This window comes from Lathyrus oleraceus, chromosome 5 (assembly GCF_024323335.1).
Source record: "Lathyrus oleraceus cultivar Zhongwan6 chromosome 5, CAAS_Psat_ZW6_1.0, whole genome shotgun sequence".
NCBI classification, from domain to species: domain Eukaryota; kingdom Viridiplantae; phylum Streptophyta; class Magnoliopsida; order Fabales; family Fabaceae; genus Lathyrus; species Lathyrus oleraceus.
The window spans coordinates 57474413-57488388 of record NC_066583.1 but is presented as its reverse complement, the minus strand read 5'-3'; the positions used below and the strand labels follow the sequence as shown (position 1 = coordinate 57488388).

Sequence of the window (13976 nt, the reverse complement as noted above, 5' to 3'; positions counted from 1 at the left end):
CTATTGCCAAGGAGGAGCGGACCAAGGTGAGGGAGCGTTAGGATCTCCATATTGAGGTGCACCACGGTTACCACGTCCCCCTCCGCGACCCTGGTTGGCACAGGAGCGAGAACGGTTACCGTAGGTGTCTTCAGTAGGTTTCGACTGAGTGGTGTGCATAGCAGCATGAGAGCCCGTGTTTGCCATCTTAGCCATATTGGCTTCTTCCAAAGTGAGCATGGAACGAGCCTGATAGAATGCCGGAAGAGGGTTGCTCTGGAGAATCAAAGTAGCAACACTATGGTAAGCTTCTGGGAGACTAGAGATCAACTGAAGGACTAGACGATGATTGTTGACAGGGGAGACGATATTTCTCAACTGATCAGAAAGCATCTTAAGACGCTGACAGTAAGCAGAGACATTGGGACAATCCTCCATACGAGTGTTAGAAAACTCTTGCTCAAGAGTGACAACTCGAGCATTTTGGTTGTCCAGAAAAATATCTTCCAAGCGATTCCATGCTTCCATTGCAGTGGAATTGGGTTCCAGAATAGTGGGCAGCAAATCTGTAGAAATAGTGGAATAAATCCACTGAAGAACGGTGGCATCAAGAGTGGACCATTGTTCATGGTTGACGTCGGTAACGACTGATGGCCCTTTTCCGATAGATGGAACGATGTGATGCAGGACTCGATGTGAGCGAGCATGGATGCGGAAAAGCTCGGCCCAGGTACCATAATGGAAATCGTGTCATTCTTATTGATCTGAATAGAACATATATACATCAATTGTAACATTTAGTCAACTATCTAATTATGATACAACATAATTCTAGAAAACTAATTATGACTAATTATATCAAAATATTCTATTCTATCATATATTGCATTGTGAGTATAATATTATCAAATATGATTACAACATTCTTTTTTTCCCTATTACATATTTATTTTAACCTTTTGATACTTTTGTATTAAAAAATAAATAAAAGTTTTACACTAATCATACTTTTGCATTCATCTGATAGAAGTCCGGAAAAAAAGTTTAATTTAAGCTTCATAACTTTTTGTTGATCGCAGAGATTAATAATAGTTTTTTTTGTGAGTATAAGACATACTCAGAATTTTTTTTTAAATATCCAATTTTTTTTAAAAATTCCAAAAATACATTATATTTCAAAAAAATTACAAAAATGGCCAATTTTTGCTCTAAATTGGCCTTAGGCGCCACCCTAGTTGGCGCCTACCCTTAAGGGTAGGGCAAGTCGCCACTAGGAGTGGCGCCTACCCTTGTTTTAATTTTTTTTAATATTTTTTTTTAAAATCTTTTTTAAATTATTTTAAATTTATTATAAATTATATTAATTTATATTAATACATATATATAAATAATATTATTTACAAGATATATATATATATATATATATATATATATATATATATATATATATATTAATATATATATATATATATATTAATTTAATTTATAAGTAATTAATATTATTTATAAATTTTTGGAAAAAATAATAATTTATATACGTGTAAATAAATATTTATATACATGTAAATTAATATATATATATATATATATATATATATATATATATATATATATATATATATATATATATATATATATATATATATATATATATATATATATATATATATATATATATATATATAAAGATATGATACACAATATCTTTAAAGATAAAGATATAAAGATAATAAACACAATATATTTTTATTAAAATAATACACAAGACAAATATTATATAGATATGATTAAAATGCATTATTAATTTGGGATTTATCACATATGATGCGGTCCCTGGTACGATCCGCACGGGGGAGGTCTAAGTACTCGCCTAGACGGCTCACGTGGTGGTGGTGCTTCCCTATTACCACCCCTAGTCCTAACGCGTCCCTTTACTGTTTGCCGTTGTGGTTGGGTCGAAGTCCCTTCAATGCTGTAGGAAAGGCGGGTGCCCTCTGCGCCCTCAAAGCTTTGTCTCGATGGGACAAACTGACTCCTGTTGGGTGCGCCCTCGAAATGTGGCCTTTGGTAGTTAAGGGTTGAATTGGGTTGGCTAAAGAACAATGTTTGTTGTGGTGTGTAGTAGTCTTGTTGGTAATCCTCTTGTATACCCGTGTCGGGGCTAGGTGGAGGACTGGAAGAGCTCGGGACATCGTCGTGATGGAAGTGTTGGGATTGGTGGATGTGGGGGGATTGATATTGTGGTAGGTGTTGGGACTGTTGATGGTGGTGGGAATGTTGAGGTTGGTGTTGGTAATCTTCATGGTATTGGGGTTGAGTTTGTGGTATCTAGTGTTGATTTGGTTGGGGGGTGGACATGTGTTGTGGTGGTTGTTGTTGGTAATACGGTGGTGGTGGTTGTTGTTGGTAATAAGGTGGTGGTTGTTGTTGTTGGTAATATGGTGGTGGTTGTTGTTGTTGGTAATACTGTGGTGGTTGTTGTTGTTGGGAATATTGTGGTGGTGGTTGTTGTTGGAAATATGGTTGTTGCATCCGGGGATCGTCCAAATAGAACGGGTCAGACACAATCATTTTTGGATTTGTATTTGCTCTCTACCAATCCACATATTCCCTTGTCGGCTTCATTTCGTTGGGCGCCACCGGAAATTGTAGAACATAATGGGCACGGTCTTTCCACATTTTACGGAACTCCTTTGCAAATTCCTTCCAATTTTGGGCATACCACTGGTGGCTGACTTTTTTAAGATGCCAAGGTTCCAAAGACATTGGGGGGCCTGGGATTTCTTGATGCATTCCGAATTGCAGTTTGACACGGTCACTTTGGTGCATCTCCACAGTGGTGAACCGCATTATAGCCGTTTTTGCTGTCCAAACAGCTGCATCTTCGGGGTTGGGTTGATGTTCCAATCCCAAATATGGCCTCCAAATAAACTGCAAAGAAAAAAGTAAATATGTTATTTATTGAGAATGCTTGATATTAATAAATCAGTTAGAAGATGAGTGATTTAGTGGTAATACATCTTGTGCTCGGAGACGATCCAAGAGTTGACGATAAAATATTATTTTATTTTTCGGGGTAAGACTGTAATCTAGTCCGGTTGTAATGAACCTAAACAAAAAAAGATAAATAATATTATTTACAAATATTTATAGAATAAATATACAAAATGAAATAACATCATAAATTTACCTAGTTGCGTAGGGGAAGGAGTAGACGTTAGGATTTTCTGGGGCTAGCCTCGGCAATCTCCACCCCCCCCATGTTTGGAGCAAAAAAGCACATCCGGAAAATATACAGTGGTCATTTTGTGCATTTTTACACAAAGAGCTATATAGGAAAGCCAATACAGCAGAACCCCAACTATACGTGCTTATTCTATCAATGTCCTCGAGCAAACTCAAGTACATAAAGTTTATGCTATTTCCCGTGCCTTTGGGAAATAGCAAGTTCCCAAACAATAACATAATGTAAACCCTTGTTTTTATGATTTTTTCTTCTTCGGACGAATCCTCAGTCAAATTTATAGAGTCGTGGTAGAATTGGAGGCTCGATAGTTTAATACCCTGACCCCTTGCAAGAATGAAAGTGTTAGTGGTTGATGAAAAGTGTTAGTGGTTGATGAAAACTTGCAAGAATGACCTTCTATTTATACCCGTTTTCAAATAGTATGAATATGCAAAAATGTGACACGTGTAAGGCATGCGTGGGAATCTTGCAGGCTAGGTGGATAGGTTGGCATGCATTGGTACAGAGTAGGTTGCACTTGTCTTGTCTAGGGGAAGGCTTGGCGGAACCTGATGATGCAAAGATGTGACACGTGTAAGGCATGCGTGGGAATCTTGGAACAATTTCAACCAACTCAGAATATTCAGTCACAGGTTATTGATCTTGTGGATGATGACGAACAAGATGTTGAACACCACGTTAAAGACGATGTGGTTGATGATGCAGAAGACGTGGTTGATGACTTGGTGAACCGTGATTCCGAAGACGAAGACCAAGTTCAAATACCTATAGCGCAACGCTACTCACCGCCTGCGCACTTCACAACCCTTAACTTGGGCGAGGATGAGCCCTCATCAGATATGTTCTACAACCCATATATGAGGTATGATGAGGAGTTAAAGAAGGGTGACCAATTTCGGACCAAGGAAGAGTGTCTGTTAGCAATAAAAAACTGACACTTGAAAAACTGTGTTGACTACGATGTTAACAAATCAAATCCGGAGAGATACGTTATTTTATGCAAAAATCCAGAGTGTGGGTATAGGTTGATGGCATCGTACAAGAAGAAACATAATGCGTGGATGATAGGGTCCATTTCTCAATCTCACACTTGTGTCAACACAAACATGGCACAGGATCATCGCAAACTTAGCCATGATATGATCTGCCATTCCATAATACCTCTTGTTGAGGCTGACCCTTCACTCAAGGTCAAAACTATTATCTCCCATTGTGTGGCTGTTTTCAAATATACACCTTCGTACAGAAAGGCTTGGTTAGCAAAAACCAAGACAATTGAACTGATATACGGTAATTGGGAGGAATCATACAAACAACTTCCGCGCTACCTGGCTGCACTACATTTGTATTCACCTGGGACGGTTTCTATAATGGAGACCTTGCCGGCACAATCCCCTGACGGAACTCGTCTAGAAGGTAATGGAATATTCCATAGACTTTTCTGGGCATTCCGTCCCTGCATCATCGGTTTCACATTCTGCAAGCCACTTATTCAAGTCGATGGAACTTGGCTGTATGGGAAATACAAAGGATCGTTACTGATGGCGGTCGCACAAGATGGAAATTCTAATATTTTCCCAATAGCCTTTGCATTGGTTGAAGGAGAAACGGCTGCTGCTTGGAGTTTCTTCCTTAAGAATCTCCGAACGCACGTGACTCCACAAGCTGACATCTGTGTGATTTATGACAGGCACGCTTCTATAGACAGTGCATATAATAATCTAGCAAATGGTTGGCATGACCCCCCGTCTACGCATGTCTACTGCATCAGGCATATTGCTCAAACTTTTGTGCGGGAGTTCAAAGATAATTTCTTGAAGCAAAATTTGATAAACGCGGGGTATGCATTAAACCAACCTGGATTCCAATACTACCGTTGGGAAATTGTGTTGGCAAATTCAGGCCTATCGTATGCCTTGTTCCCATGTCATTGCAGCGTGTTCACACAGCCACTTCGATGCATTGTCGCTAGTGTCTCCCATCTACAAAGTTGCAACATTGCTAAATGTATACGACAATCCCTTTCCGGTGGTAGCATTGGAGGCATATTGGCCAGAGGATGACGGGGAAATTGTTTGGCACAACGAATCGATGCGGCAGAATAAAAGTGGTCGCCCAAATAGCAGACGCATTAGAACTGAAATGGACGTCGCAGAGAAAATGCAGAGGAAGTGTAGCATATGTAGACAACTAGGGCATAATAAGAACAAATGTCCATATCGTGGATCTAGTTCCACAACTTAGTTTTCATATTCATAAATCTGTGTACCAATGCTATTTATCATTAAAGTTTACTTTTTATTCCAAATAGAAGATGACACTGAAACAACAAACGCAAACATCTAACATTACAACACAAATTACTAAAACAAAAACAAATACTGGAACAAAAACAAGTACTAAAACAAGAACAAGTACTAGAACAATAACAAATACAACAACAACAACACAAACAACCATTAAAATCTAAGAAATTACAACAGTTAACACTATGTCGTCTGATCCATGCATCATTTGGATGCAATCAATGTCGCTTTCAACTTCAACCCACGAACATACCGTTTCTCTAGTTTCAAATGAGATACTTCTTCTAAGCCTCTGAATCCTTCTGATGACTTCACCAGGTTCGTAATCTCCCTCTAACAAAGACATCAAGGACCTTTTTAGTTGGTCCAACAAACGGATGTTCCAAAATTTCATCTCCATTGGGGGTTTCACAAGCGAGAAAATAACATGCCCATCCCTTTTTAAGATTACTGGTTCAGGATCCGGCCGCCTTGATGATGTTCGCTGCCATGACGACGGTCTTGGGGATGCCATGAACTCAACTTGATAGAGAAAGTGATAGGAAATAGTGGTGAAGAAAATGCAAGGAAATAACACTTTATTTATAGGAAAAGATCTAGGTTGGTGTTCCAATCTACTTAACCCTAATTAGTGTCGCACTTGATTAATTAGTCTTATGGGGAATTAGGGCTTGGATTAGGTCATAACTACCAAACTCTAATTATAACCGATCAATAAACCCTAATTATAATTGATTAATTAACCTTAACATGATTAACCCTAATTCTTCCAAAAATTTATAAATATTATTAATTACTTATAAATTAAATTAATATATATATAAATTAATATATATATATATATATATATATATATATATTAATATAAATTAATATAATTTATAATAAATATAAATTAATAAATTTAAAATAACTTAAAAAGATTTTAAAAAAAAATATTAAAAATAAAAAATAAAAAAATAAAAAAATAAAAAATAAAAACAAGGGTAGGCGCCATTCCTAGTGGCGACTTGCCCTACCCTTAAGGGTAGGCGCCAACTAGGGTGGCGCCTAAGGCCAATTTAGGGTAAAAATTGGCCATTTTTATAATTTTTTTGAAATATAGTGTATTTTTGGAAAAATTTTTAAAAAATTAAATATTTAAAAAAAAAATTCACATACTCATATAAAAAAAAAGGAAAAATAACAATAAAAAACAAAAAAATTATATAAAAAAATAAAATAAAAAACAAAAGATAAATCTGAAAATCTAAGTAAAAGTAAAAAAATATATAAAAATTTCACAATGAAAACATGTTTGCCCAATTTATTACTCCTCATCTATATGTTTTTACCCTGCAGCGTATAAGAACATAGCAGTTCAACTTCAAAATTCAACCTTTGCCCATTTGCATAAACATCCAATGTTTTCCAAAACTGAACAGGTTAGTTTATATATTTCACTCTTCAACATCACCAAATGGGTATTATCCTTTCCGCTTAATTCTTTCAAATTTCTACTAATTTTCATAATTTCCGCTTAATTCTTAAAAACTCATACCATTTTCCATCATTTCCGCTTAATTCAATGTTTAGGGAAACACCCAATTATTTTGATTAATATTTGATTGATTAAAACGCAAAACGCAGCAACAACGAAAGCAAAAAGGAGAATGGTTATCAGGAAGTTTCAAACCAGAGAATTTCATTCCAGGTCTTGTTATAGGTTTTATTTGTGGCTTCTTGATTGATTTATCAAAGCCAACTAGAAATCACTTATCCAAGAAAATTTTCTCATCTAACAACAAGCTTCAGCACCAACTCTCAGTCTCAAGTAATGCTGATCAAGAACTTAAGATGGTTTGTTTATTTCTTATTCAATTTCTCATGCTATGAGGGCTTTAAATTAGTTGAATGTAACTAACTACATGTGTCGCTATTCAATATTGACACGCGTCAGACACCAAAATGCCTTTCTTACGAGGTAGAGTCGACTCTACATAGGTCGTAAACAAGTTATTGAAGTGTCTGCCAGTCTGTTAGTGGCTCATTTAGTAGCTAGTTTAATTGATATCTTGTCCTGCAATATGCATTCTGTATGAACTTCTTTTGCTGGATGTTGAGAAATTTCTGATTTCAACTGTTTGTGTCAGGTTCTGGTTGTTAGGCAAGACCTAAAGATGAGATCCGGAAAGATTGCGTCTCAATGTGCTCGTAAGAAATGAAACTATTGTTCAGTTTATAGATCTATTCTTTATCTCAAATTGTTTATAGTAATATGTGGCATTACATTCGTCTGTTTCTTTTTGGCAGATGCTGCGACTGGCATGTATGCTGAGTTAACGCAAAGGTACTTATTAATAGCTCTTCCTACCAATCCACCCACCGAGGCACCAACACTGTTTTCATGAGAAAACAAAATCGCAAATAGTTTAATGTAATGTTTAAGAAGATTGCTTTAAAGTGCGAGCTTTCTAGCAAGTTTTTAATAAGCACCGTGTGATGGCCCTTTTTGCTTTTGATTGTTCATATAATCTAGTAATAGGTGACTTGGTTGCTCCCTTTTTCCGCGAGTTAGCAAATGGGAAGATTGTATGTTTAGTGTTGAAGTTTCACATTGAACATGAAGATGATGATTATTCAACATGAGTCGTTTTGCTATGTTCATAGTCATGCTTATGTATCATAAATATTGAAGTTTGTTCAGGCGACATGATTTTTAGTCGTTATCCCTATTGGCTAATAAACTCCACCGTTGAATACTTTTGCAGCAACCGGTCTCTTTTAAGACATTGGGAACAGTGCGGCCAGCCCAAAATTGTTGTGACTTGCAAGAACCAACAAGAAATGTAAGCAGATGATTTCACTCAGAGTACTGTAAATATGCTCCTGGTTTAGAGATCTACTTCCTGACGTGGCTTTTAATCAGGAATAAGCTAAAGGAAACAGCTGAAAGTGTTGGCCTCCCTACTTTTGTTGTCGCCGATGCTGGACGAACACAGGTAATAATGCTTGATATGTGGTTTGAAATATAGAACATACCCTTATGCTATCGCATAGTTAGTACATAGTAATAACTATCACGCTGTTATTATATATTCTCTGAACTAGTATCTATCATCTTCAGGTTTCGGCAGGATCAAAGACTGTTCTTGCTGTTGGACCTGGTCAGCTTTCTGTTGCTTTGTTCTTGACTTAGTTTATGTTTTTAGTTCATGTATAACCTATGAAGCTCCGACACGCCATTCACACAGCGTGTCGCAGTGTCAGACACGTGTCGGGCACCGACACGCGTACGACACACGTACGGTACGTATCAGACACGTTTTTGAAGTGTCCAACGAAAAAAAAATTAATTGATGCGGACACGGATACGACACTTTATTTCAAATAAAAGACACGCCCAAATTCAGAAAATTCCAGAAGTTTTTGTTAAAATAAAGCCCTACTCAAATTTTTTCAAAATTTAAAAAATAAATAGGTTTTTTAGCTTTCATATTCCACTACTTTATTATAAAAACAACACAATTAGGATTTTTTATTTTTTTATATGTCATTGCTTTTGTCTCCACAAAATTCTTTTATCTTCTCCGATTATTTTCATCTTTGCACACCATTGCTTTGGTTTTCACAAGGTATCTATGAATACCAATTATCATGTTTGAAATTTATTTGAAAGTGTTGAAATTTTTTTTGATTGTTTTATCTTATATAAACATAAATTTTGCTTCTCATTTTAAGTTCTTTACAAATTTTGCCCATAAATTTCATTATTATATTAATATATAATATATATATAGCCGTCTTCGTGTCCTATGATTTTTACATTGGCGGGGTCCTCGTGTCCGTGTCCGTGTCGTGTCCCGTGTCCGTTTCCGAGTCAGGGCTTTATAGTGTGTAACCAATAGCACATGCTAGAACATCAAGTTACATATGTATGACAGAACATTTGAATGTTTCTTTTTGTTTCAGGACCAAAAGCAATAGTAGATTCGGTGACTGGAAGGTTGGCTCTGCTATGACAGCATTCAAGAAACAAGCCATAATATGATAAATCAGCCAGGCTTTGTTACTGTATGGTCTTTGTTCCGGCACGCTATTTAGATTGTAATAATTATAGGACCTGCTTATTAGGGATGAATAGAGCACTCCATTTTTGGATCAAAGTGAGTAACCTATAAGCTCTTTAGGAAGTTAATATTTTGAGAGATTTTGAGTAAAAGAGGATGAGACAATATTGCATAATTAAGAAGTGTGAAAATCCTCTTGAATGAGACAGCACAGCAACTTTGAGCAATCAACAATTTGATTAACATCCTTACATTACATTTTCTATGCTTCTCTCTAGTTTTGTTTCACAATTTTCTCATATTCTCGCAGTTTTGCGCATCTGTCATCCTAGTTGTATATCCTTAAAGAGGATTTGCAAATCAAACTCTTTCTCCTTTATCTTCAACTCTTCCTCCTTCAAGTTCTTCATCTTACTCTCAAACTTTTTCTTCATCTTAAACTGATTCTCCTTCATTTTGAATCAATCTCGTTCATCACCAACTCTCTCGCCTTCAGTTTGGTTTGTTCATCAATTGCAAATGTCGAAGAAAGATGCTATGCTTCATACGCACTTGAGTTTGTCTTTCTGTTACTTCAACCACATGTATAACTCTGAAGTTTTCATTGATCATCCAAAACATCACTAGAAGACCTCAAAATAGGTATTGACTCTATGTAATAGTCAACAATTCAAAAACATCTTTAGTAATTTATTTTGTAATGTTAACTTAATTAGTCTCATTCACAAACAAAATCTTTGCGCGCAACTGCACAAACAATTTTTAAATTTAAATCGGATATTTTTTATGCACAACTTCAAAGATTTAACATTATTGTAGGCTCATGACTGAATTTGAACCCATAATCTTTTGTTAAAAGAAATAAAACTTTTATTCTGCACATTCAAAATACTTTGAGTTTATATCAATTAAATAATTTTTAAAAAAAATTATTATGATATAGTACTTCTAAAATACATATACATGCTCACTTTCTTACTAAATTTAATTTAACTTTACAGTTTTTTATTATTATAAAAAAAGTTAAAGGAAGAATACAAGGGGAAGAATAAAAATTGAAAAAGGATGAAAAAATAAAATAAAAAATAAAACCTCCGAAAAACCCTTTCTTTGCGTTCAGTTTCTTACAATTCAGCTCGAAACCCTAGCCGTGTAAAAATTCAGGTGGCGCTAATTTCTCCAATGGCTTCTCGTTTTCGATCATTTTCGCAACCAGCATTCTCCCTAATCAAATCCACCATTACAAAGCCCAAATCCCCCTCACCCTTTCTCCTCAGAACTCGCACTCCCGTCACCGTCCGGCAAGTCATCATCTTCGCATCACTTCTTCCATTTCTTACAATTTAACGGAAGCTTAATTTCATTGTTCTTTCTCCGTTCAGGTCAGTCGCGGAGCTTGGTTGCGTGCAGTCGCTGCTTCCCTTGTACTCGGCGGTTTCATCAGCACGCCTCACTTCTTGCCTCGGAATCGATTCAACGAGCTCGAGATCTCTGTCTCAGGGTATGCTTTGCAGTGCCAACCCTGGAGTTTGATTTCTCCGATTCTTTTTATCTCCTTTTTTATCCGTAAGCATATTGCAACTTTCACTTGTTACGAAATGAATTTAAACTGATTTTGTAGTGTTTTTTAGTTGGATTGCTATTAAATCTTGTTTTCAGTTGAAATTGTTTGCCAATGCTATGTTTTAGTTATGTGATTAGGTTAATTAAGTCCAAATTTGTTGGTGATTAAAAGGATAATGAAAATAACTTTCAGACTATGTTTGGATAGATGCAATTGGATGGAATGGAGTAGTATGGGATGGAATGAAGTGTTATTCCATTGTTCGGATAAGTTAAAATTGGATGGAGCGGAATGGGGTGATATGGATTTCATTCCATCACTTACCACCCTATGTTTCTTTCCCTCCGATTTGGGCAGAATGAAAAACCTTTGTATCACTGACACCTTTGAAAAAAGGCGTGTCTATGTAGGTGTAGGACACCGGCCCTGACACTAGTGATTACATTTAAAAATTTATTCATTTTTCAAATTATTACTGGTGTCACCGTGTTTGTGTCGGTGTTGTTTCCGTGCATCATAGTGAAAAACTTACCTTGTTCCGTCCTAAAATATACAAACGATGGAATGAAATCTTCATTCCGCTCCATTTCATTCTGCTCTGATCATTTATGAGATCCAAACATAGCCTCAAAGGTCATTGTCATACTTTGTAGCTAAATTTAGTAGTAACTTAGAGTTTGATAAAGTGATGCTTGTTTTAGGCTCCTTTTAAAAATTGTGCATCATCTAAGAGAAATGCCAAGTTGCACATGGCATTCTGTTTTTACAATGGTCTGTTTCAAATATTTGCTGAAGAGAAATGAAAATATGTTTGCATTTTTAACTTGAAAATGATGTTGAATGTTCGCTGAGACTCTGGCTATGTTGTAATCCATGACTTAGTCATTGTGAACATCTGTTACTTAAGCTAGTGTTAATATGGAGTTTTTTTTTGTGTCAAATACTGGCTTCAATGAAATTTGTGTTGAGAAAACAGATTTTCAGCCTAGAAACTGTGATGGTTAGTTGTCTTTGTAGTAATACTTTAGGCCTTTTAATTCTGTTCTGTATTTTTTGGTGTGTTTTTTTCTTTCTATGAACTGATACAAAATCTCTAACTTTGTAATGATGACAAAAAGATCCAATATGCTTTTAGATAAAGGTATTATTTTGTTATATTTTTATCAAAATATTGAGAATTTAGAAATTAGAACACAAACGCCCTGCAAGGATTTGGCGAGGCTTCAAAAGAATTGAAACAGATAGTGGAATGTAGAGTGAAAAACACACAGCAATTTTTTTTCCTTTCATATTTCTTATTTTTAGCAAAAATACAAAATAGTAATTAACCCAAGTAAACAGTCCCCTTTATTTGTGAAAATTTTAGTTAGACGCTACAATACTGTACAATTGAATAGCGGCTAATTTGACGAATGGTAGTTTAATCAATGATTACTTCCAGTAACTACTAATTTCACAAACATCATTACAATACACAATTTCATACCTTATCTAATTAAGTTATAATACATAATTGATAGTGATTTTTTTTATGTGGGAGCCTTATGTTTCTATGGAAGGGGGGAGGGAAGGGAAGGGGAGAGATTTTAAAAAACTGCATGTTTAGTTCGACGAGGGGAAGAGAGGGATTTAATGGAATTATATTTTTTATCCTTTAAAATATATAAGATCACATTAATTGTAAGGCTATTAATGTCAAAATGTATACAATTGTTACATCTCCTCTGAATCTTGAATCCCCTCCCTTCCCCTCCTCTTCCCTCTCTAAAAATTGAACCAAACATCTAATTCTTAAAATAATCCCTCACCTCGATTTTCCTCCAACCAAACAGACCCTAAGTGATGAATCACAACCTCTTATATATTCCAGCTCAATTTACTACTACTTCATGCTTGGCAACAAATGTTTTTGTTTTCAATGCATTTAATTTTTTAACATGTTCATTTGAAATACCATGTAGCGACATTATAATTGTCATGATTTCACTTTGTAGTCAATTTTGTTGTGCCATGTATGTTTGTTTATGTTAATCATGTCATGTGCCTTGCTTAATCATTCTCTTGTACAAGAAACTTCTTTAGCCTTAATTTGCTAGTGCTTATTTAATTTTTTTCAATTTTCCTCAGAAATGGGTCTTGGCACACCACGATAATAGATTTGGAAGACTGGTGATTGATGAACTAGAGTCATCAGCATTTGCTTTGCTAGGATGCCCTTTTGTTAATTATTTCGAAGTTTCTCTGAAAGATCATTGTAACGGGTATGTAATTAGAAGAATCTTTCCATCTTCTAGTTACAAGTGAATGATATTTTTATAATGGTTGATCATTTCATTGTTAATTGTTTCAAAACTCAATCATCGTCAACATGACTTGGTGAATAAAATCAAATTTTCACTGATTCACGTTGTTGTCATGTCTTCTTGTGCATGCTATTGAATAGAAGATTAGTTATTGAAGTGTCAAAGGACATCACTTTCATATTCAATGATTGAGTGTGATTAATAAACCATTGACAAGTACCCTTGACCAACGTCAACAAAAGAACAAATCACACAAAATGTCTTCACTAGAATCGTCACAAACCTCTGAAAAACATCAGAAGGCAATTTAATTTAATCTCCAAATCCAGCTCCAATCAACATGATTAGTATGCAAAACTAGAAGGGTTTGTAAGCCATTCATATGCATCCTTGTTAGAATACAACACTAGAGATAAAGCTTGCTCTTGGAACACAAATCTTGTATATCGTCAACCTTGGAACACAAATCATGTATGTTGTCAACGGACAAAGGATTCAATTAAGAGATCTTGAATTAAAAAAAAGAGA

At 35.5% G+C, this 13976-nt stretch overlaps 3 protein-coding genes across 4 annotated transcripts; 2 read left to right on the top strand and 1 right to left on the bottom strand.

Annotated features, from left to right (window-relative positions):
• On the bottom strand, positions 1–507 carry LOC127078710 (uncharacterized). The gene has a single exon (XM_051019142.1). The coding sequence runs from the start codon at positions 505–507 to the stop codon at positions 1–3; it is 507 nt and encodes a 168-aa protein (XP_050875099.1).
• Positions 508–6833: 6326 nt separating this feature from the next.
• LOC127085448 (uncharacterized) lies at positions 6834–9844 on the top strand. The gene is made up of 8 exons (XM_051025960.1): positions 6834–6956; positions 7162–7371; positions 7665–7725; positions 7825–7861; positions 8283–8360; positions 8441–8513; positions 8639–8678; positions 9484–9844. Exons 1-8 carry the CDS (start codon positions 6936–6938, stop codon positions 9531–9533), a joined length of 570 nt encoding a protein of 189 aa, XP_050881917.1. The 5' UTR covers positions 6834–6935; the 3' UTR covers positions 9534–9844.
• Positions 9845–10626: 782 nt separating this feature from the next.
• LOC127085533 (protein NONRESPONDING TO OXYLIPINS 2, mitochondrial) lies at positions 10627–13546 on the top strand. Of its 2 annotated transcripts, XM_051026050.1 has the most exons (3): positions 10627–10882; positions 10964–11082; positions 13273–13546. In XM_051026050.1, exons 1-3 carry the CDS (start codon positions 10764–10766, stop codon positions 13296–13298), a joined length of 264 nt encoding a protein of 87 aa, XP_050882007.1. In that variant the 5' UTR covers positions 10627–10763; the 3' UTR covers positions 13299–13546. The 2 variants fall into 2 exon arrangements, with proteins under 2 accessions (XP_050882007.1, XP_050882008.1); XM_051026051.1 differs by lacking the exon at positions 13273–13546 and having other exon boundaries at positions 10648–10882; positions 10964–11146.
• The last annotated feature ends 430 nt before the right edge of the window (positions 13547–13976 follow it).